General features: G+C 55.7%; 2 protein-coding genes across 4 annotated transcripts; one reads left to right on the top strand and one right to left on the bottom strand.

Annotated features, from left to right (window-relative positions):
• Positions 1-3,113: 3,113 nt before the first annotated feature.
• On the top strand, positions 3,114-16,160 carry Fhip2b (FHF complex subunit HOOK interacting protein 2B). Of its 3 annotated transcripts, none has more exons than XM_047551391.1 (17): positions 3,114-3,258; positions 6,765-6,843; positions 8,514-8,686; positions 10,000-10,104; positions 10,198-10,320; positions 10,516-10,761; positions 10,873-11,066; positions 11,350-11,458; positions 11,678-11,754; positions 12,032-12,221; positions 12,814-12,959; positions 13,073-13,207; positions 13,314-13,404; positions 13,580-13,723; positions 14,055-14,195; positions 14,373-14,473; positions 14,615-16,160. In XM_047551391.1, exons 1-17 carry the CDS (start codon positions 3,214-3,216, stop codon positions 14,751-14,753), a joined length of 2,238 nt encoding a protein of 745 aa, XP_047407347.1. In that variant the 5' UTR covers positions 3,114-3,213; the 3' UTR covers positions 14,754-16,160. The 3 variants fall into 3 exon arrangements, with proteins under 3 accessions (XP_047407347.1, XP_047407349.1, XP_047407346.1); XM_047551390.1 differs by having other exon boundaries at positions 3,115-3,258; positions 10,870-11,066; XM_047551393.1 differs by lacking the exons at positions 14,373-14,473; positions 14,615-16,160 and having other exon boundaries at positions 10,870-11,066; positions 13,073-13,218; positions 14,055-14,194.
• Positions 16,161-17,348: 1,188 nt separating this feature from the next.
• On the bottom strand, positions 17,349-20,411 carry Nudt18 (nudix hydrolase 18). The gene is made up of 3 exons (XM_047550200.1): positions 20,113-20,411; positions 19,026-19,239; positions 17,349-18,777 (listed from the first exon to the last, which is right to left on the bottom strand). Exons 1-3 carry the CDS (start codon positions 20,272-20,274, stop codon positions 18,182-18,184), a joined length of 972 nt encoding a protein of 323 aa, XP_047406156.1. The 5' UTR covers positions 20,275-20,411; the 3' UTR covers positions 17,349-18,181.
• Between the last annotated feature and the right edge of the window lie 3,278 nt (positions 20,412-23,689).

Here is a 23,689-nt window from a genome sequence, read left to right as displayed (position 1 = left end):
CCCATCCCAAAGGCTTTTAAGGGCCTGGTAATTTAGAGCTGCTCAGTGTGGGGCTTGGTCCCTAAAGCAAAGCCTTAGGGAGAGTCTATGCCTTCTCCATACCCAGCAGTCACACGGATGTAAAACCGGGAGATTAGTCCAGTGGTTTCCAAAACTTTTTAATAGCAAAGCTTTTTTTTTTTTTTTTAAAGATCTTACACAGCTGGTGGTCGAGTGCTCACCTAGCATGAGTAAGGCCCTGGGTTCAAACCTCAGCACCACATAAAAATAAAATAAAGGTACTGTGTCCACCTATAACTAAAACAAAATATATATAAGCAAAGATCTTACTATAAGTAATTAGCATAAGTTGAATTTTATAGTTAATTATGAAATTAACTGAGAACAAAGAAGCTATCTGATGAAAAATGTCAAGTCAAGGATTCTCTATGACAGTTGCACTTCTGTCAAATGCGGCATCTAATTTATTATTGTGCTTGGTGGCACAGTATTGAGGGAATCCTGATTCACCCAGATAAGCAGCCACAGAATTGTGATTTAAAACCGTGTGAGTGGATTCCTTCAACTCTTCCCATGGAGAGGCAGCCACCCTGGCCCTCTCCTTGCATCTGGACTTGGTGCTTCTCATTTAAAGCAGATGACCCTGCAGGGGCCTGGACTCTCCATTCAAGTTGATAGGAGAGGTTGCCCCCCGCCCCAAATGAGCTAACCTGGCTGCAGAGCTAAGTGGTCTCTAACACCTTTGTCATTCACTGGAGTTTTTAAAGTAGCACTTCTTAAAGTCAAATGAAAGGTTATGGGCTCCCTGTGCACTTGCGTTATTCCCTGGAGTTCCTGGAACCACAAGAAAGGGAGAACAGCCGATTCCATCCGGCCAGCATCCTTCATCTGTGAGGAAGTGGACCCACGAACGGGCAGCGACTGGACTGGAACTCCGGTCTCAACTTCCTGGGGTTTTTCCCTAAGTGCCTCCCCACGCATAAAACAGCCCTTTCTTCCCTCATTCTGACACATCGTGGCCTAACAGTCCACATTTCCCATAGGAGTCCTCATGCGGGAGCCTATCCGCAGCTAAACTCTGAAAATATCTATTTTTCCCAAGCAGCTGCCAGACCCTGGTCTGCCCTGTGGTGACTCAGTTGTACTGCAGCTTCCATTTCACACACACTGTTACCTGGGGCAGGCCTTGGTCTCCTGGGCCTCTATCTCCCTGAGGAATGGAGCCCCAAAGGCTGGCCAGGGACTGCAGGGGAAAAAAAAAGAGCCAAGACTGTAAAGCTCTAGGCTCTACAATTCTGGGAGAAGCTACTTTTTCCTCTCCAGTGTGATTTTTTTTTTTTTTTTTTTTTTTTTTTTTTTTGGTACTGGGGATTGAACCCAGGAGCACTTTGCCACTGAGCAACATCCCCACCCTTTTTTTTAAATATAATTTTAAATTTTGAGACAGGATCTTGCTGAGTTTCCCAGGCTGAACTTTTAATCCTCTGTCCCAGCCTCCTGTGTCACTGGCATTACAGGTGTGTGCCACCATGCCCAACTCTAGTGAACTTCTTGCGTGTATGGTGGTGGGGTACTGGGGATTGAACCCAGAGTTGCTTGCCACTGAACTACATCCCAGCCCTTATTATTATTATTTTTTTTTTTTGCGGTACTGGGGAATCGAACTCAGGGCCTTGTGCTTTGCAAGGCAAGCACTCTACCAGCTGAGCTATCTCCCCAGCCCTTATTATTTTTTTGAGACAGGGTCTCACTAAGTTGCTGAGGGCCTGGCTAAGTTTCTGAGTCTGGCCTGGAAGTTGGGATCCTCCTGCCTCAGGCTGGTGAGTCGCTGGATAGTGCCACCTGCACAGTGGGACTCCTGATACCTTCTCCTCTCTTCATATGATACCAGTGATTGACAGAATTACGTTTTAAACAGACAACAGCCCTGTTCTTGAGAAGAATCTCTATCTGGAACTAGAATGTCTACTCCAAAGACCCAGGAAGCCCTGCTAATTGTTGAGGGCCCTGTCTGTGTAATTCTACCCCAGCCCCACTAGTGATTGAACCCACGGGTGCTCTACCACTGAGCTACATCCCCAGCCCTATTTTTTATTTTGAGACAGGGTCTCAATAAGTTACCCAGGCAGGCCTGGAACTTGTGATCCTCTTACCTCAGCCTCCAAAATCACTGGGATTACAGATGTGTGCCACCTGGCCAGGCCTGCCTATGTAATTCCTGGATGCAATTTCCCAAGGCTGTTTTCCACTCTGGAGACCCACCATCTGTTTTGTTTTTGTTTTCCTTAGTGTGGCTTGGAAGGGTACAAGTTGTGGCTTCCTCCCTGGGACCTCTAGAGTAGTAGAAACAAAATGGAGCCACAAATAGTTTTAAACACTTGCTATGCCTGTAATCCCAGCTACTTGGGAGGATGAGGCAGGAGGATCAAAAGTTCAAGGCCAGACTTGGTAACTTAGGGACACCCTTGTTTCAAAAAATAAAAAATGCTTGGGCATGTAGTTCAGTGGTAGAGCACCTTTAGGTTCAATCCCTAGTATTAAAAAATAAAGAAAAATAAAATAAAAAGGGCTGGGAATGTAGATCAGTGGTAGAGTGCCCCTGGTTCAATCTCCAGTACCCGGGAGCGGGGTGGATACAAAGCGACAAGTGTAATTATTTAACCCAGTATTCCTAACACATTACCTTCCCAACGTGCAATCAACATAAAACATGATTAGGGAACTATTTAACATTCTTTCTCTTCCTGCCATACTTTCCGAGTCTGGGTGGCCTTGGCCTTGCGCATCGGGCAGGACCCGCACGTCTCCGGCGCGCCACAGCCACAGGTGGCGGGGCCACTGTGTGCAAGGCTGGGGCGCAAAGCGTTGGGCGCACACCCTCAATTCAGGAGCTCTAGCTCCTCGTCGAAGGGAAATCCGGTTCACCGTAAGGGCCTTTCTCCAAGGCGGGGTCGCTGGCGGTCACCGGCTCCCCAGGACGCCCGGTGGCCCGGCCCGGCTGCGCGCTGCGTGGCTCCGGCTGGCGCCTGGCTCGCGGGCCCCGGGCGCCCCCCACGCGGCGGTCCCAGCGACCCGGGCCCGCCGGCCGCGCGTCCCCAGCCCGCCGCCCGGGGCGGGGCGCAGGGCCCGGCCCCGCCTCCGCCGCCCGGCGCCTCCTCCGCCAGCGCGCCGCCGCCGCCGCCGCCGCCGCCCGGAGCCGGCCGGGCCGCCATCATGCTGAGCCGGCTCGGGGCGCTGCTGCAGGAGGCCGTGGGGGCGGTGAGCCGCGGGCCGGGGGGCGGGCGCGGGCCGGGGCGGCGGGTGGCGGGCGGGCGCGCGTCCCCTCGGGCGGGACCCCTCCCCGGGCCCGGCCGGCTCCTGGGCCTCCCGTCGCGGGTCGCCGCCTCGGCACCGCGCGCCCCGTGGCTTCTTCCGCAGGCGCGCAGGATTCCCGGATCCTCTCCAGACCGCCCCACTTTCCTGATCCTGCGCCCGGACCGCTTCCTCTCGTGCTGCGCGCGCCCCACCGCTCCCCGGCTCCCCAACTCAGCGCTCCCTGCCACCCACAGTTTCCTCCCGGTTCCCCCAAAGCCCCTGCCCTCGCTCCTGTCAGCTGCGGTCCTCTCGCTCCCTCCCTCACCTGGGTTTGAAAAACAGTCGCCCCTTCCCCTCCTCTGAGCCCCGCACAACTCCCAAGACCCCGATGGCGGTCAAGCCGTGGGAAGTACAGGCCTTGGGTGACCACGTCCCCAAGACGGGAAAGAAACCGTCCCCAAGACAGGAAAGAAACCGTGCCCAAATAGCCGCCTGTGGGAGAAACGCGGTCTACAGCACGCATTGAGCCGAATTGACCCTGATCTGGGAAGGGGCCTGGTGGCTCCGGGGTGGCCTGGTGTGAAAGAATGTACTGATTTTTCACATTCTGTCAGTATGTGTTTTTGCCATTTTCTTTTGGGACAGGGCAGGTCCGGGACAGCCCAGGAGGGTTCACTTCACTTTATCTGCAAGATAAAGTGCAGTTTAGATAGGGTGGGAGGAAAGCCCTCTCTTGAAAGCAGCCTTGCTAAGACGCTGCGAAGTTAATTCTTGTTCTCCTAATTGATGAGTTCAGTGTATCACATTGTCCCAGGAGAAACATCCTTGGGTTCCACCCCTCCCCATGTCATCCCTTCCCCCGTCAGAGGTGGTTGTGGTTCCACCTTGGCGGACATGTTAGGGAAGTAAGAACCTTACACACACACACACCCCTCTTCTATGCCTCCCAGCCCCTCTCTGCACCAGACCTTAGGTCTGAGCACCACTGGAGGAGAGGTTCCAAATGGCCTTTCCTTTCTTTCTTATCTGTCCCCAGTCTCAACAGCTGTCATCTTAGAAAGTGATCTGATAAGCTAATGCCAACAGTGGGAAAAGGTCCATCTAACAAGGAGGAGGGATGGACATGCCCACCTGTTCCTTAACATGCAGGGAGTTCAGGCATGGCACTGGAGATATTGGGAGCAGTGGAGATATTTTTAGGCAGGTAATCTCCCCACCACTACCACTGTATGCAACATGTAGGTCCTGGAAGTGTGGCCCTGTGTGATCTGCTGACATGGGAATCTCTCTCTTCCACTCCACCCCTCTGGGATCTAAGTCTTTCCCTAGGCTGAGTCACCAAGTCACTGTGACCCTGGAAGCCAGAGTAAGACCAGCCAGAATAAGAATCATTTGGATTCTTTCTAAAACTAATATCTCTAAAAAGAAACAGTTTGGTATAATTTCTTTGGTCTGGCATTGTAGTGGCTAGTAATATTCAGGTGGACTGTGACCCTGCCTTCTCTCAACAGTTTGTGCTGGCTGACCTGCCCTCTCCTGGGCTTTCTGCTCTTACCTGAGTGTTCTTTTTGGCTGAAAGCCAGCTTAAGTATTTTTGGAGACTAAATGATATTTGATGGAGGTGAGACCCCATCACAGAAACAATTGTGCTCTTCAGGGCTCAGGGGCATTCCAAGGCGAGGGACTGTGGAAAGAGCGTTCTCAGAGGTTTATAGGAATAGGTGGTAAATGTGGAGTGTTCACCGTGCGCAGAGCCCTCTGGGGCAGGCTGGTGTAAAACACAGAGCCCTGGCCCTAGGAGGGCTCTCAGTTCAGCAGAGGTGACTGACTACACAGCCCAGCAACGTCACATAGACGTTAGTAAGACGCAGTAGCTCATCATGGAGTGTTTGGAAGTCTGTGGGAGGCGACACTTCAGGAAGGGCCGTGGTCCCATAGCCAACTGAAAGAAGACAAGATTGCCTGGGGCCAGGGTGGGGAGTGCCTCAAGCGGTCCTTCCGGTGTCCCCCTTTCTCCCCTGGACACCCGGGCTTCTAAGCGATCTTCCTGCCATCGCCTGCTCTCCTATACGAGGCTGTCAGATGAATCTTCCAGAAACACTGCTTAGAAGGTGGCATTGACCTGTTCCCTGCTGCCTGCAAAATAGTCCCCGGACTTCTTGGTTTGGCCGAGGAGGCCCCACAAACTCATCAACCCTGTCCTTCCCCAGATACACCTCAGAGTTCCCTTCTGAAGGAATGTCTTTCTTCTCGGTTGAAATCTGATCCAGTTCAAGCTTGAGTTCAGGGGTGGCCTCAGTATCGCCTTCCCTGTTCTGGCTGGTAAAAGTGACCCCATCTTTTGTGAGAGTCCCCTCGCCACTCCTCTGAGGCCTCATACTTCTCCCTTGTAGGTTAGTTATTCATTGTGATTTTTCCGTTTCTTAAGGACTGAGGCTTCGTCATTCTGGTCGCAGCATCCAGCTCAGCACTGTGCACCTGCTAGGCACTCACAAGATACTGTGCGGTGACCTGACGGGTGCGTGGCCAGCTCTGTGGGGCGGAGAAGCGCAAGACTAGAGAGATGTGTGCAGGCAGGAGTCCAGGACAGGGCTTTCTGGAGCTGCCAGCGTTTTGCTGGACCTCAGGGGGGACTCTCAGGACCTAGGCAAGTGTAGAGGAACTCAGGGACCCCAGAGCAGTGTGCCCTGAGAGAGGCCTAGAGGTGAAAATGAGCACCTGGGTAGGGACTGTTTGATGATGTGCTTTTCTCCTGCACACGTTCACTCTGCAACGGAAGAGGAGTGGCCCTTTTTGGAGAAGTTTCTAGGGAAGGTGTTCATCACTGGGTCTGAGAACATGGAGATGAGAGAACTGTCACAGAAGAGGGGAGCTTAGTGACTTGCACACAACAGTGGCCCAGCTCTCTTAGAAGGAGTGGCCGAGGGGGCCAGGAGTAGAGTTGACTAGGGAGTTAAGGGGTGCAGCCCGAAGCCTTGGATGAAAGAGGTAACCCATAGTAGGGCTCTTCTATGCTGATGTTCCCTGTCCAGCTGAGTAGAGTCTGTCATGGCCTTGAACATGGATCTTCATAGATTGAAGGGACCTGAAACTTCGTCTTTGCAATGATTCCCACTTCTGTCTTTCCACGGGTCTTGGTTCCTGCCTGTCCCTGTCTTCTGGCACGAGCAGGTTGTGTTGAAATGCTGTTTCCCCATCAGCGTGCTTAGCTCTCCGGGACAGGGTCTGCGGGATAGGGACACGTGGGAGGAAGGGGTGGCTGGGGAGTGGTGCTGAGGTCCTTGGCAGGAGCTGGAGACCGTGCTTGTGTGGCCTGGAGAGATGTTACTCTCGGAAAGGCTGAGAGTGGAGTGGTTCCTCCAGGGCCTCGTGACCACCTGACTGGACGCTTCACAGGAGCGTGGGCGTTTGTTCCTGGTAGCACCGGCCACGGCGGGCTCATGGTCATTAGCGCTCTGCTCTCTCTGCAGCGGGAGCCCAGCATCGACCTGCTGCAGGCCTTCGTGGAGCACTGGAAGGGCATCACACACTACTACATCGAGAGCACAGGTGGGGCCTGCTTCTCCCCAGCCTGGGGACTCCTGGAGGAAGCCAGGGGGCAGACTCGGTCAGAGGGTCACAGTGTAGGTGACGTCCACTGCCCAGAGCTGGAGCCAAGCCAGTGGAGACAGGGAACAAGAGGAAGATAGAGAACCCTGGCTACCTGGTCTTTGTGGCTTGGTTGCAGCCTGCACCCTGACCTTTTAGGAGAGGACCCGTAGGAAGGATGAGTCGGGATAGGGAGGCTGGGGATCTCTTGGCCTGACTTCAAGGCGAAGGTGGCTTCACTTGCCTCAGCTTTCTGCTCGGTAGATCCTCCAGGCCTTTATTCACTGCGTGCTTGTGCCTGGGGTTACTGGTGAAAAGAAATGGAACACATTCCCCCTTTCCCTGAGCCAACCTTAGGACATTTCCCTTATGGAGACAGTTCTCTATAGAGACAGGAGGAGAACAAAAACCAAGGTCTGGCATAAGCCTGGGTCCTTCTCTCTAAGCTGACACCTACCTTAGAGGGCCACAGCCTTGGGTCATTTGGCCCCTGAGATCACTCACGAGGGGCAGAAGCTGATTGGTTGCTTTGTAGTCAACATTCCTGTATTGGTGGATGCAGAATGGTTGCTAGGCAACCAGATCCTGCATCCTTAGCTTTCCACTTCCCAGTGTTCAGACTGTGTGATTCTAGGCTACACCGTTTCGAAAGCTTTCTTTCTAGCCTGAACCAGCCCAAGAAATTACAAAGTGGCCTTTGGGCACTCTTAGGACCCTCTGAGGATTCTTTTAGACCAGGTTTCTTAGTCTTAGCACAGTCCACATTGGACTGGATTGTGCTTTTAGGGGGAATGTCCTGGGAAGTTTTGTCTGTTGAGCAGCAATTCTGGTCTCCATCACCTGCCTGCCATCAGCACAACCATAAATGTCTTCAGACCTTGACCCCACCCCACATCCAGTTGGGAGCCACCTCTTTAGACTACAGCAGTCTAACAGAGATCCCCAGACCACGGGAGAGTGGGATGAGATCGAGAACTGGCTCAGACCCACCTGGGGCTTTACCTGCATCCAATTCTTTAATTTCCAAAATGGTTCCTAGACCCGAGGAGGCTCCTGAGAGGAGGAGGCAGGCTGCCTTGCTGAAGAGCCTATGCCTTAAAGGAAAGCTAGGGGGTGCTCCAAGGCCAGTCCCAGAGCTTTCTCTAAACACCCAGCGCCCTGTGCGGCTGGCTCCTGAAGCCCTGCCATGATGGCAGAGCAGGTCGGGTGGTGTGCAGATTGTGCCCTGTTTTGTAGAAAACGGTACTGCCCTTTGTGAGCAGAGAAGGGGCATAAACAGGCTCCAGGGGGTTGTCACTCAGGAAGCTTCTAGAAATAGCCTGATATGTGATAGACCCCTGAGTTCTCAGCTGCTCACTCAAGCCCAGAGCAGACAGGCAGGCAGCTCCTAAAATGTCTTCCTGTGGGCCCATGATGTGTCCCTGTCCTGGGGCTTGTAGGAAAATGACCCTCTGATAAAGGCCATATCCTGGGCCTCATCCAAAAAGACTTGAAAATATAGGAACTGTAAACTTCCATTTCCTGGTTGTCCTCAACCCCTTACCTCATCTCCCAGATGCGACCTACCCCTTCTGGACTCTGAAAATATCCATTTTCATCCCACTCACCCTTGCTTTCTGAATCTCCGTTAGATGAAAACACCCCGGTCAAGAAAACAGATATTCCCTGGCGGTTGAGGCAGATGCTGGACATCCTGGTGTATGAGGAGCGGCAGCAGGCAGCAGCTGGCGAGGCAGGCCCCTGCCTGGAGTACCTGCTGCAGCACAGGATCCTGGAGACCCTGTGCACACTGGGCAAGGCTGAGGTGGGCACGCCCAGGGAGCCTCCAGAACCTTCCACCCCAGCCAGCCCCAGGTTCCTTTTCTACCCTGTCCTCCCACATACCCACACTAAGGGTGGATGAGCCAAATGGAAAGGGTGCTGTGGTGTCTCTCTTGGGGCATCTTACCTCCTCCCAGAGACTCCTGTTCTTTTTATGCTCATTTAGCAAAGATACACTGAATACCTGCTATGTGCCAGGCTGTGTTCTAGACACCAGGGACACCGCAGTGATGAAAAGAGACGGGAATCCTCATGGATGAGGGACAGGATAATTGTGTATAGTTGGCCCTTGTTATTCATGGGGGATTGGTTCCAGGATCCCACTATATCTCCCCTTAAATACCAAAATCCGTAGATGCTCATGTCCCTTATTTTAAAATGGGGTCCTGGATCCAATCCACCATGGATACCGAGGGAGGACCATGTTTGCATATAATCTATACACATCCTCCTGAACCTTTAAATCCTGACTAACCAGGTGTGATTGGTACATATTTGTAATCCCAGTGGCTCAGGAGGCTAAGACAAGAGGATCACAAGTTCGAGACCAGCCAGGACAACTTTCAGCAAGACCCTGCCTCAAAAAAAAAAAAAAAAAAAAGAGAGAGAGAAAGGGCCAGGGCTGTAGCTCAGTGGTAGAGCACCCTCAGTTCAGTCCCCAGTACTGGGGAAAAAAAAGTCATGCCTAGATTACTTGTAATGCCTAATACAAACGCAAGTGCTCGCTGGGCACAGTGGCACATACCTGCAATCCTATTGACTCAAGAGGCTGAGGCAGGGGAATTGCAAGTTCAAGGTAAGCATTAGCAACTAGCAAGGTTTGAAGTTACTTAGCAAGACCCTGCCTCAAAATTAAATAAAAAGGGTTGGGGTGTATCCTGGTGGTAAAGTTCCCCTGGGTTCAATCCCTGCTACCAAAATCAAAATAAGAGTATGAAAATAGTTGTTTTCCTACATTAATTAGGGAATAATAACAAGTGAAATGTCTGTGCATATTTGGTACAGATGCAGTGTGGGATTTTTCTTTTTCATCGTTTTGATCTGAGGTTGGTGGGTCTATCCTGTGGATGTGGAGGGCCATCTATCGTATGTTTGATGATGACTCAGTTGTAGAGAAAACTAAGGCAGGAAAGGGGGTTGGGAGTGCAGGGACGGCCAGTTGACAGGGAGGGGAGCTTGTGAGGAGCCTCCGAGCTGTGACCAGGAGGAGTTGAGCCCTGGGGTTTCTGGGGAAGAGCGTTCTGGACAGGTAGCCGCGACCTCGTCTCTGACAGGGCGCTCTGCTCCTGACCCCAGTACCCCCCAGGCATGCGGCAGCAGGTGTTCCAGTTCTTCAGCAAAGTCCTGGCCCAGGTGCAGCACCCCCTGCTGCATTACCTCAGCGTCCACAGGCCTGTGCAGGTGAGGGGCCAGGAAGCCAAGGGGTGTCTGGGAAGGAGGCCCTCCTGCCCCACCACCCTACTCCCATGTCTTTCTGCCCCGTCACCCTTCCAGAAACTTCTCCGACTTGGTGGGACAGTCCCTGGATCCCTCACAGAGAAGGAGGAGGTGCAGTTCACCAGCGTCCTCTGCTCCAAGATCCAGCAGGATCCAGAGCTGCTCATGTACATCCTCGAAGCAAGTATTTCTGCAGAGAACGGGAAGGGGAGGACCTGGAACCTCAGGGGCAAGCCCCCTCATCCCTTCGAACAAGCAGAGAGGCCACAGGCAGCTTCCCTGAGGCTCCAGGCTGAGGCCCTGTCCCTGTACTCTTAAGGGAGGTCCCAGCCGAATGGTCTCCACTGCGACCAAGGCATGTCCCCTTCTTTGCAGGGTAAAAAGATTATCGGCAGGAAGGCGGCATCCAGAGAGTCTACCACCCTGCCCAAAGACTCCACCTGCCACCCGGACAAGGACAGTTTCCACAGTGGTGCTCCTGACAAGGGTTCCCAGCTGGATGGGGAGCACTGTGGGGCCCAGGCCTTGAACAGCCACCTGCCTGCAGAGACTGAGGGGCCAGATAGTGGGACTGGGGAGAGTACCCTGATCACCTCCCTGCTTGGACTGTGCAAGAGCAAGGTGCTAGCCTCAGCGATGAGGGCGGAGACAGGGAAGGGTGGGTGAGTTGCTGGGAGGTGACTTGGGGCTTCCGGTGCCTGTCCCTGATGCATATCCCCGTCCCCTCAGAAGAGTCGAGTGGCCCTGAAGGCCCAGGAGAACCTGCTGCTCCTGGTAAGCGTGGCCTCCTCAGCAGCCGCCACCTCCCTGGCACAGAGCAGCCCCTGCTGCGTGGCCCTCACAGAGCACCTTTGCCAGCTGTACCGGTCCCTGCCTGCCTTCCTTGACCCCGCAGACATCGCGGCTTTAGAGGGCATCAGCTGGAGGTAGGTCCTTGGCCACGAAAGGCCCGCAGCTCATTGCTCTGGTTTTCCACATAGGCTGGGGACCCCTGCTGACCACCTTCTTGAGGCTACAGAGAATCCCCAGGGGCCTTGTCACCCTTCTGAAAGCTTCACTTCTGCAGTCTCTGATCACAGGCCTGCAGGAGACCTGGCCCCAGTAATAGAGGCTCAGAGGAGGAGGAGAGGGCTGGCTTCCAGATGTCCCTGGGGAAGATCTGGAAGCTTCCCTCTCTCCCTCCAGACTTCCCACATCCCTCTCCCCTAGGTTACCCAGTGCACCATCCGATGAGGCATCCTTCCCTGGCAAGGAGGCCCTGGCTGCCTTCCTGGGCTGGTTTGATTACTGCGACCACCTTATCACAGAGGCACATGCGGTGAGCAGGGGCAGGCACAGCCGGGGCGCTCTCATGGCATCCCTTACCATCCCAACTCAAGGACAAGTGGAGCAGAGGCTTGTTGCCCGGGGCCAGGAGCTGGCAGGGTCCCTGTTAGCCAGGCCCCTCTGTCTGGCATGCAGGCACTGTGAAGACAGTGATTCCCAGGGAGATTGTGATGGGTATGAACGTGGCGGAGACACACTCTTTGGTACTCAGGTGGTTGCGGATACCTTGGCAAAGGCGGTGGCTGAGAAGCTATTTGTGGAGACTCTGCAGCCCCAGCTCCTGCATGTGTAAGTGTCTGCCCTGTTTCTTGGGCCTTGGCCCATACCCTCCACACCAAGCCCCTTCCTGTCCCTTTGAGCCCAGGGACCGCCTTGGCTAGAGTTGCGTCTGTGTGCTTCACTGGTTCATGTGTGACACACCTGCCCCTGGCAGCACATCACTCTGAGCTTCATGACCTCAGTAGGGACATGTTAGCCAGAGAAGGAGAGCAGCAGAGTGTTCTGCGCCTGTGCTCTCTCCACCCAGCGCGGACCGCGCGCCTGGCTACGGTCCCTCTCCCTGTAGGTCAGAGCAGAGCATCCTGACCTCCACCGCCCTGCTGACGGCCATGCTGCGCCAGCTGCGCTCCCCTGCGCTGCTGCAGCAGGCTGTGGCCTTCCTCCTGGGCACCGAACGGCACCCCGCAGTTGTCGAGGACAGCCCCCGCACCCTGTGTTCACACCTCATCAGACACTGCGACCACCTCTCGGACGAGGTAAGACCGGAGGGACGCCTGACTCTGCTCACCCCCACCCTGCCGAGGGGGTCTCCTGAGCACTTCTTCCCATCTTCATTAGCTTGCCCAGGAGATTCTGCCTCTGAGGCTTTGAGCCCCTCAAAGCAATGACAAGGTGATTGGCAGCTGAGCTGTTTTTGTTACCCAGTAATTTTCTGTGGTGTTGTGTGGTATCATAGTTTTCCTATTTATTTGGCTTGTTGGAGGTTCAAGCCCTCTGTGATATAGGGGAGGCTGATAGTCCCATTTTTTAGATGGGGAAACTGAGGCAACGACCTTGCCTCAGATAGTGCATCAAATAAGTAACAGAGCCGGGGATGTAGCTCAGTGGTGGATCTCCTGCCTAACGTGTGTGAGGCCCTGGGCTCGACTGCTAGCACCACTCACACGAAAGGTAGCATAACCACTTCCTGCTTCCTGGGCCACCCTCCGCTCAACCTCGCACCCCAACACCTGCCACCTTAACCCCTGGCCAAGGGCAGTGACCTCTCCCTTAGAGGACTCTTTTATCTGGGCCGGCAGTTCCCAGGCACTGAGGTGGGGGGCACCCTGCCGCCCCCTCTTGCTCCAGATCAGCATCGCCACACTGAGGCTGTTTGAGGAGCTGCTTCAGAAGCCCCACGAGCAGGTCATCCGTGACCTGGTCTTGTGCAACCTCGAGGGCCGTCTGTACGTGGCCCGCGGCTCACCGGAGCCCGAGAGTTATGAGGACACCCTGTAAGTACAACTGGGAGGCCCGGGGCTGCCCAGGACCCGGCCCAGCCCTCAGCGCACCCATGAGCACCCACCGCCCGTCCGTTCATTGGCGTGTGCGTCCGCTCTGGCCGCAGAGACCTGGAAGAAGACCCCTACTTCCCCGACGACGGCTTCCTCGACTGCAGCTTTGCGCCCCCCGCACAGCCCCGGGCTGCAGCTCCTCCCACAAGTGCCCACGGCAAGACCGCAGTCACCGAGATTGTCAACAGGTGGGAAGCAGGTTAGGCAGTCGAGCCCCTTGACTCATGTTCTGTTTTGGGGGTCCAGTGAGCGGGGAGCCCAGGGAAGCACCTCCACACCTGGGCTCTCTCTCAGTTTCCTCTGCCTGGTCCCTGAGGAGGCCAAGACCTCAGCTTTCCTGGAGGAGACCGGCTATGACACATATGTCCACGATGCCTATGGCCTGGTGAGTGGCACCTCTGCAGTCCCCTCTTGCCCTTCCAAGGCATTAGGTTGAAAAATGCCTTTGATTTCCTGCCCAGGGGGCCCCAGGCCCATCCCTCCTGCAGGCGATCCCTCTGCTGGGCCCTTCTGGGCCTGCTTCCCCCACTGTTCCCCAACTCTCCCGCTTTCTGCTTCAGTTCCAGGAGTGCAGCTCCCGCGTCGCCCCATGGGGCTGGCCCCTGGGTCCTACACCCTTGGACCTCCATGAGCCCGAACGGCCTTTCTTTGAGGGTCACTTCCTCCAAGTGCTGTTTGACCGAATGGCCCGGATTTTAGACCAGGTAGCCAGTAGGACTGGGCCCCAGAAGAACTCCAGGCTGGGGCTCTGAGTCCTTCAGGAGAGCAGGCGCTAGCCACAAGGCTGGACCCCTTCTCTGGGTCTTCATCTCCATGGCCCCTCGCCTTTCCCAGGCGGGAAGCCCCATCTCACTTCTGCTTCACATGCCCTAACATGCTTTGGCCCTCAGCCCCAGGGAATCCATGACACACACATCACGTGAGTCTCCCACCCCCGCACACGTTCACACCAGCCAGGTGCCTTGCTGGGGGAGTGCAAAAATGCTCACCACCCCCTGCCAGTCCTCCCAGTATTGTCCATCTCGTTCCCTCCAGCCGTACAGCCTGAACCTGCAAGTGACCTCAGTCCTGTCCCGGCTCGCCCTCTTCCCCCACCCCCATATCCACGAGTACCTCCTGGATCCTTACATCAACCTGGCCCCTGGCTGCCGCAGCCTGTTCTCTGTGCTTGTTAGGGTAAGAATGCTGGGGAACGGGCAGGAAGGGAACTGGCCAGGGGGCTGGGGGCTGGAACCCTCGCCAGTGCCCGGGAGAGCACAGGTCCTCCGCCCCAGCCCCATGGCACAGCAGAACCAGGGGAGCCTGCAGAAACATGGCTGGTCCCCATCTCAGTCCTCCCGGTTCCCATTCCAGGTGATTGGAGACTTGATGCAAAGAATTCAGAGGGTACCCCAGTTCCCAGGCAAACTGCTCCTGGTACGCAAGCAACTGATGGGCCAGGTCCCCGGGGAGCAGTAAGTCACCAAGGGTACTGGGTGGCTCGGGTGGGAAGGTCGGGGGAGTGTCTGGCCACGGTGTCAAGCCTTGACATCAGGCTGTCATGCTGGGAACAAGCCTCCACCACCCAGCATGTCCCCTGTGCTGTCTCCCCTCAGGCTGGAGCACCAGACCCTCCTTCAGGGTGTGGTTGTACTTGAAGAGTTCTGCAAGGAGCTGGCCGCCATTGCTTTCGTGAAGTTTCCCCCACATGGTCCTCAGCTGAACCTCTCCCCACCCCCGGCAGGGCAAGTCTGAGCCAGGAGCATGACCGGCGGGTGGGGAGACTCCCGTCCACAGCTCTGCTCAAAAGCTGCCTCCTGCCTGGCCCTGCTGCCGCTGCTGTCCTCCAGGTTGGGGGCCTCAACTCCCAGGCCAATTCCGGGAGGCCTTGACCTGTTGATCACACAGCCCTGGGTTTCAGGGAGTGGGCTTCTGAGTTGCCCTGGAGCAAAAGAGATGGCTTCCCAGGCAGTACGGTGTCCTCGGCCTTCTCGGAGAATCTGAGTAATGGCCAGTGAGCGCCTGGACCCCTGTGTTGTGACTCTCTCCTCAGTACTGGCCATGTGTGGCCAGGGCCATGACCTGTGACAGACAACTCCAGGGGCAACAGGGACTGAGCTCCTGGCTCTAAGGCTGGCCAGGAGCCCAAGCCAGAGAGATGGGGACCAGAAGCCCTGTCTTGAGGCACCACAGGAGCTGCTGAAATTTGACAGTTTTTCCCTGCCTTCTTGGCTTGAGCCGCAGAGAAGGGAACGGTGGGGGATGCCCCTCTTCCTGCCCTGCCCTCCCCTCCTGGAGACTGTTGCAAAATTCCCAACTGCCTCATGGCACATGCCCAAAGCATGCTCCGCACCCAGGCGGGGGCAGCCACTAATGAGAACCCCAAAGCCGTGGCAGCCAGGGCAGGTGGGCGCCTTGGAGCTGGGGAGCCAGGTGCCAGTCCACAGCTCCAGCTGCTTCCTCTCTGGCGCCTTCCGAACCCGTCTCAGCAGGTCCACAACACCTGGGCAGAGAGGTCAGTGACCAGGGGAGGCCATCCTTGCCCTCCAAAGTCTGCCCTAGCTTAGTGCTCTCTGAGGCACACAGGAGCTCAGGGCAGAGACAGGCAGGCTGCCCCTGCCTCCAGCCCCCCGAGGCCCTATGGGGAGGGGCCGAGGCACAGGCAGCCTGGTGTTGTTCTCCCCGTGTGCACTCCACCGCTGGGCTGCCACTCCACCCGGCCCAAATCTGTCTCGACCTGCAGGAACATGGGCGTAGCCAGGCATTACCTCACAGCGGGACTGCAGTGGCTGGCTTGGCTCCTGGGCAAGGAGGAGCAAGCCAGAGCCCCTTTCGCTTCCTTTTCCTGCCCATGCCGCTTCTAGAAGCCTGGCATAGGTTGCCAAGAGGTGACATGAAAGAGAAGGGAACTCAATGACCTCTACCTCTCCCGCATTCCTCCCAGCGGGGGAGGACTCTGCTGCTTCTCGGAAGAATGCCATGCACGTGTGCATGTGTGCACAAGGCGTTGGGTGGCACAGGAGAGCAGGTGGTGGCTGGATTGGGTCTGGACTCAGATTCTTAAGACGTTCGAGGGTCCGAGAATCACAGGCCTCAAATCAATGCACTTTGGCATTTGCACGGTGTCTTCCCCAGATAGCACAGCAATAAACAGTGTGACTGCGTGGACACGGTGGCTCCGTTCTTCTGCCTTCTCATCCCCTACCCAGAGCTTCACTGCTAATTTGGGCCCATCTTCCACCCCTAGGAAGCCAAGTTCAATTCCTTTTCCAGCACTGGAGCATAGGTGGGTGGTAAATAGAGACAGGCTCTGGTAGTGCAAATCCAATATTCCTCCACACCTGCCAGGAACCAGACTCTCTTGGCTGAGCAACATGACACTATTTCTACTTAGCTCACCTACAACAGCCTGCCAGCCTGGGAGCAACCAGGAGGGGACAGGTCGTGTGGGAGTGTCTGCATGCAGGTCTCCTTTTCCTGGGTTCGCTGCGTGCTGTGTAACTGTCATTCGTGAAGGGTGGGCCTGATATTTAACACCTTCGTCCTTAGATGTATTGAGAGGGGAGGGGGCTCCTCTGAGAGGTCACTAAGAGCATTCCAGGGTCAGGGGGGCAGAGAACTTAAAGAAGGGCCCTCCTGTGGCTCTCAACCAGGTGCATATAAGAATCACCTAAGCTGGCTTTTTCTTTTTTAAACCCCACCCCCTGCCCCAGCAACATCCCCAGCCCTTTTTTAAAATTCTGAGACAGGTTGCTGAGGCTGGCCTTGAACTTGCCATCCTCCTGCCTCAACCTCCCCAGTTGCTGGGATTATAGACATGTGCCACCATGCCTGGCTCCTTTTTAAAATGCCAGTGCCCAGCCCGCCTGCCCCAGCAGTTCAGTCAGTTCGGGGGTGGGGCAGAAGGGTATGGAAGTTCTCTAGGTGACTCTCATGTGCTCCCAGTGTTGAAATGACCAGGCTAAATAGTGGAAGGGATATCACTGCCCTTCTGACGGAGAGGGGGATGCCTCTCAGACACTCCGTGAACCAAAAAGTGTTCGGTTCATCATTCAGAAGATGTGGGCCGAGGATTTCAACCGCTCTCCAGAGGCCAGAAAGACAAGATGGTGGCTAAGAGAGAAGGCAGAGACTGGGAAGGGCCAGAGTTCCCCTAGCCCTTCCAGTCAGTGTGTTGTCACCCAAAGGAAAGCCCATTCAAGTGTTCCCCTGCCAGGATCAGAAATCTGTTCCTTAGATATGGTGATTAGTGCATGATATATTTTATTTTTACCTTTGGTTTTCCCCTAAAATTCATTTATTTGGAAAGAAAAAAAAAAAAAGAAAAAAAAAAATATATATATCCTGCCATGATTTGGCAGGAATCTGAGAGGAATTGAAGAAAGGGTTTAACACAGCTCAGGCTGAAAATGTAAGCAGGCAGAGGCGAGAGGGAGCGGGTAGGGCGCAGAGCCTGGGAAGCTCAGGCAGAGGCAGGGGGGGCATTTCTGGCTCCAGTCCCACCTGCACCTTCCCGAAGTCCCCACTGCTCAACTCCTGGAGGAGTTCCTCCCAGTCACATCCTGCCCAGCAGGACAGAAAAGCCTGAGCCCCGGTGGGCTGAGTGGTTACCGTGAACAGCAGGAGGTACCAGCCCCCGCCACTCTGTTGGTGCACTGGGGTGGGGGGGCTGAGTGGCTGTGGGTGGGACAGGGGAGCAGCAGTTCTCGGGAACAACAGTCTCCCTCACTTCACCCGCAGAGACATTTAGGCAAGGAAAGGCAAGGTGAGCAACAGCTATTTACTCAGCAAGGGGCCCTCCTTCAAAGGCCTCCCTACACCCTCCTCCAAGTCGGAAGTGCTCGGAAGAATCAGCATGCAGGCCTTTACCAAGGTGGGCATAGAAATGTGAGGAGATGCCATCTGGAGATCCGAGAGCTCCTCATCCGCTTAGGGAAAAGCATGTGTGTACCCTCAAGGCAACTCGGTGCTTGCGCTCTAGACTTCTTGCTTGGTTAAAAGGCACTGTCCCTTTTGGTGCAACCTGTTCCACAGAGTTCCCCAAAGTTCCCCTGGGAATCAGGAAAATGGCCCCTAGGCTCTGTGCAGTCAGACTGCCAGCCTCCTGCCTGCCTCAGAGGGAGGGAGGCAAAGTCTGGTAGAGACGCCCTACTGCCCAGCTCCTGCCCACGGCTGGCACCTCTCTATCTGTTTAATGGGACAACAGAAGATTCCTGGAGCCTCTGTAGGAGCTGGGTTTGTAGGTCTCCCTCCATCACCTTCCACCAAAAATAGTTCTCACCCAGAACCTTTGGGGGCTCATCTTGGATCCCTGGGTTCCGAAAAGCCACTGTCACCAGCACATTCAGGCAGATGCCATCTGTTTGTTCTTTGCCCAGGTGCTGCAGTCCGAGCAGCCCCTTGGTCTCCACTGCCAAATTGTGCAGGGTCAGACACTCCTGTAGCAGCCGCAGGACAGCCACCTTGATGCCACCCCTCTGCTCCATGGGGGTAAAGCCACAGGCAGTGACGGGCAAATGAGGCATCCCCACTGTGCCCACCAACACCCACACTGTCTGTACATTAGTAAAGGTGGTCACCAGCCGCTGGCAGACCAGGCTGCAAGGAAGCTCTTGGGGTAGAATGAGAGGATGCCTGGCTTGCTGGCGGTACCGGGCAGCCAGCTCTACCAGGTGCAGGATGTCATGGGCCCGCAGTGGAGTGGGCAGGGAGATCCGTGGGTACCAGCCAGCCTGCAGAGACTCAGCATCTGCCTCCTTGGAAGTCTTGAGAATTCCGCCTAGGGGAGATTTGGGGGACAGGAAGAGGGAAGGTATTAAAAGGAGTGTGGGGACTGGCAGGTTAAGGAACGCCCAAGAACTCCAGCCCTGATCAGGGAGGCCATGAGCCCTCGGGCTGCAACCACCAATGCCAATCTTGTACGAGTCAGAACAGGGCTGGCTGTGGAGGGGCTCATCTCACCAGAGGACAAGCCAGGGGAAAGGTGGCCGTTTGGCCCCTGCTCACGTGCCACCAAATGGGCTGTACCTGTGGGGCGAGCAAGGAACACGAAGCGGATCCAGGAGGGGCCCCGCTCCTCCACCAAGAGCAGCGTCACAGGCTCACAGTGCAGGCCAGCCTCCTCCTTCACCTCCCGCTGCAGTGCCTCCACGATGGTCTCCCCAGGCTCCATTCTCCCCGCAGGAAGGTACCATGAGCCCCGGCACTCCCTCTTGGCCTCCTGGATCAGTAGCACCTCATCCTGAGGGGGCAGAGAGAATCTTCACCCCCAACCTGGCTGGCAGTCTGGGGCTCCAGAAGAGTGGCCCTCAAACAAACTTCCCCACCCAGGAGTGGATCTGCCCAAGACTCCCTCAATGGTGGACCCCTTCAGAATGCTGAGCTTTCCAGGAGACTGGCCTTTGTGTGGCTAGGGGCCACAGACATCTCTGCTCTGTAATAATTCAACCCTCTGTGATTCAGAAAGACTTCCATTTCAGCAAGGGGCTAAGAGTCCTGGAAGCTGCTTCAGGGGCTGCAGATGAGGGCAGCCACTGTCCCGTACTGATTGGTGTCTATATATATCACAGTGTAGCTCTCACCTCCCCCTGGGATTTACAAACTGCTCGTGGCCAGGCCCTACTCTGGTCACAAGCTTTGAAACTTGTAGCCACCCTCCTCTCGCCCCCTATGACCCACCCCTCCCTACGGCCCTGGACCCCTGTAGCTATCATTACATTGACTAGTACAGACATCAGCCCAAAAAGAGCTCTAGGGGTGCCAGAGGCCTGAGTGTAAGCTCCCCATTCCATTTCTTGGCAGTCCTAACCAGCCGATAGAGGGTCCTGCTCCATGTCACCGGTGCTAGAGTCCTGGGAAGGGAGGAGGATACCATGGCCCTCTCCTCAAGGCGCTGAGGCCTACTGAGTGAGACCAACAGCTCCCGGGCCTCAGTGTCCTCCTCTGTCTATCGGGAAAATCGGAGGGCTCAGATGCTAGTGTGAGAGTGCTTGGAAAACTGGGAAGCGCCACGCACAAGGCAGTGGTGGCTGCGGCCGGCGTTGGCTCCTGGTCCCCACCTGGGCTGGCTGCGCGCTCCCGAGGCCCAGAGGAGGGCCGGCGGGCGGACGCTCACCTGCTCGTTGAGGAACACGGCCAGCACCACGTAGCAGACGTTCTTCCGCAGCCGCACGGGCGCGGGCGGCTCGCCTACCGGCCCCGAGTCACAATTCTGTACGTGCAGCCCCCGGCCCCCCAGCACGGCCGCCAGCGCCCGCGCCAGATCTTCCGATGCCATCGAGTCCCCTGGCAGGCTGCGGCGGCCGAGACCCGCAGACTCCAGAGCCCGCTGGGCTGGACGTGGGCGAGCGTGGGCTCCTTTGCCCAAGTCCCCTCCCCTGCAGCCTCCGGCCGGCGCGAACGCGGAAGCGCCCGGCGAGCCCCGCCCGCTGATAGGCTGCGTGTTTCCGCGGCCTGCACCGATTGGCCGGCCCAAGTCGGTCACCGAAGGGGCGGGGCAGCCCGTCAGGGGCGGGGCTCCTGGCTGGGCTGCGGGGTCCCTCGCCGCGCTCCTGCCCGCTTGTCGTTCCACTCTCTGCCCGGCGATCTCCCGCCGCCAACCCCTCTAATTCCTCCAGCTCGCACCTGTCAGTGCGGGTTCCGACGGTGACGTCACCCTGCCCTCAGGGTGCTGAGCGCCCCGGCGGCCGGTGTCGGTGGCGTCACAAACCCGATGACGTTACGGAGATCCGGGCCCGCCACTTGGACCCACTGTCCAACTTTCATCATAAACAAATTAGGGCACTGCCCGAGATAATCATCTTCCAAATAACTTTCTTCTTACTTCGTTAAATTGTACTAAAGGTCACGTGGCCGGGTGGACACAGACCAATGCCTAGGAGATTCTGATCTAGTTGGAGAGATGGACATAGACATTTCGTAAAAAGTCAACTGACGGTTATAGGCTAAGCGCTAAATCATTGGTTTGGGCAGAGGATGTGACAGACGGAGGCTCAGAGGAGGGAGAGGACAGGACTGGGATGGTCAAAGTGGGGCAGGGTTGGGGATGGGAGGAAGGGATTTGGGGCTGAGAGAGAGCCTGGAATCCAGGGCTCAGCCTTCATTAAATACCCCTGCTCACGGTATTTCCCATGCAATTTCGAGGCCGCCCTGCCTCTGCTGCAGACTGAACCCTCGGAGGTATACGGGTGATGCCCTCCCACCCAGCATGCAGGGCCTGGCGCATGGAGAGCGGGTGTGGGTTGTTTTGGCCAGCTCCTGCTTCTCTCCCAGCCTGACCTTTCCTCCTCAGAGCTTCCTTTAACCTCCTCTCGGGACAGGAAGGCAGGGCCAGCTGGAAGGAATCTGCAAACAGGCCAAGCCTGGGCTCCTCACCCCATCCAGGCCTCCCCTTCCCTCCTCTCTCCTGCTGGCTTGGTACACCTCCCTTTTGGGGGGACAGTGACTTGGTGCTGATATAACTCTGGGCTGCTGGCTGGCTTGCTGTGTGCCCCTGGGTAGGTTGAACCTCAGTTTCTGCATCTTTAGAGTAGGGTCATAATAACCCTTGGTCCACAGGGTTGTTGGGAAGCCAGGACATCTGGAGAGGAGTTATGGGCCTGCCAGCACTGGGCACCTTCCCCAGGCAATCCACCAACGCTCCAGACTGAGCTCTCACAGCCATATCACCTGTGGCCATACAAAGATCTGCCCTGGTGAAATGTGCCTAGATGGCTGCGGTAGAGCTGGTCTTCACTCTCAGGAACACCTGGCCTGCTTGGGTCCTTCTCACACACTGATGCTGACTGCAGAGTCCCCAGAGGCAGGGTGCTGTGTTGGGCCACAGGGTATGCCTCATGGGTCCACGATTTTTGGAGGCACTTGCTGACCACTGCTGCTCCTAGTCCCATCTGAGACCTCTTACACCACAAACAGCTGAACTTATAGGGCAGAGCCAGGACCCCAGAGCTACAGATAGCTTGTCAACACATTTGCTGTGTGTATTTATATCCCTCAACTTTCCCATCTGTGAAGTGGGGGCAGCATTGGTCACAGACTCCTTTCTGCCTCCCAGGGATGATTTGAGAGAGTGAGGTCATGTCTGGGCAGGGCTCTGTGAGCTTCAGAGCATCCTAGATAAACACCAGACGGCCAAACTGCCTGGAAGAGCAAAGACAGCCACAAACCACACCTCCACTCCCTCACTATCATAGGGAAAGCACTCCTTCCCTATCCAGTGGGCCTCATCAGCCCTGTCACAAGTCACACCTGCGGTCAAGCAAAAAAAAAAATAATAATAAAAAACCCCTTGTAAACTTTTGTTGTTGTTATTGTTTGTTGTTGTTGAACCCAGGGGCACTTAACCACTGAGGCACATCCCCGGCCCTTTTTTATATTTTATTTAGAGTCAAGGTCTTGCTGAGTTCTTAGGGCCTCCTAAGGTGCTGAGGTTGGCTTTGAACTCACAATCCTCCTGCCTCAACCTCCAAAGCCAAGCTGCTGGGATTATAGGCTTGTGCCACCATGCCTGGCCCCTCATAAACTGTTAAGGACACACAGGGTGTGTACCCTGTCCTTCCAGGTGTGCTAAAGGAGACAACAAAGAGGTGGTGCTCCTCAAGGCTTTGGGAAGAAAAGAATAGCCCAGCTGTTTACCTGGGACAGAGGGGAAGAGCAAGGGAGGGAGGGAAAGCAGCTGAGACGGTTTGCTGTGTGTCCTCCATTCTCAGAGGGGAAGAACTCTGCAGAGGTAGGAAGCTGTGCTGTGCAGTAGGCAGGAGTGGTCTGAGCCAGCCGGAAGGGGCATGTGCATGCACATAGGGTATGAGCCCGTGAGCAAACAGGCCTGGGGTAGGTGGCCTCCTCGGGGACATGGGACTGATTTGGGCAGGCAGCGTGGGACAAGGGTGTCTGTGACACTAGAGATTACAGAGCAGCAAACTCTGTTTCTAGACAGAACAGTGAGGGTGAGAAAGTGGTCCAGCTACAGGAGGGGGAGAGGTCTGGAGCAGAGTGGGCTTTGCACTAGCTCTCCTCATGACCTTGAGGGAGCCACATCCACCCTGAGGCCAGCTGTCAAATGAAGGCATTGTTGGATCCTGGAATAGAAAAGTCATATTAGTGGCAAAACTGGTGAAATTCCAGTGAAGTCTGTTGCTCTGCTGATGGGTCACATCAATATTAATGTCTTAGTTTTGATAAAGACACGTGTTTATGTAAGATGTTCCCGTTAGGGGAAGCTGGGTGAAGGATGGTTGGGAGCTTTCTGTGCTCTTTGTGAAATGACTGCAAATCTAAAATTATTTCAAAATAAAAGGACTGAGAATTTTAGAAGGAAAAAGAGGAAGCAGGCATGAGACGTGCACACCCCAAGTTCACTTCCAGCTCTGCGATGGGTGCATCTGTGGTGTGTGGGCCAGAGAGAGAAAGACTGCGGACAGAAGGTGGACAATGAGCTCCTGACCTCGACCAAACAGAGGTCTCAGGGCCTCTGTGGGGGCACAGTGCAGAGTACCCCAGGTCAAGTCTCAGGGTCAGTCTCCATCTGAACTGGCTCTATCCCAGGCCTAGTCCTAGAACAAATGGACACAGGTCTGCCTACTGTTTGCAAAGAGTTGGACCACATAGGACCTTGAGGTGTATGGGAGAGGAACGAAGTGCAGAGGAGACAAGTTCTTGGGGAGAAGAGAGGCCCAGTGACTGAGCCTTCCCCA

The sequence above is a fragment of the Sciurus carolinensis genome, chromosome 4 (assembly GCF_902686445.1).
Source record: "Sciurus carolinensis chromosome 4, mSciCar1.2, whole genome shotgun sequence".
NCBI classification, from domain to species: domain Eukaryota; kingdom Metazoa; phylum Chordata; class Mammalia; order Rodentia; family Sciuridae; genus Sciurus; species Sciurus carolinensis.
This window is presented reverse-complemented; position numbering and strand designations above follow the sequence as displayed.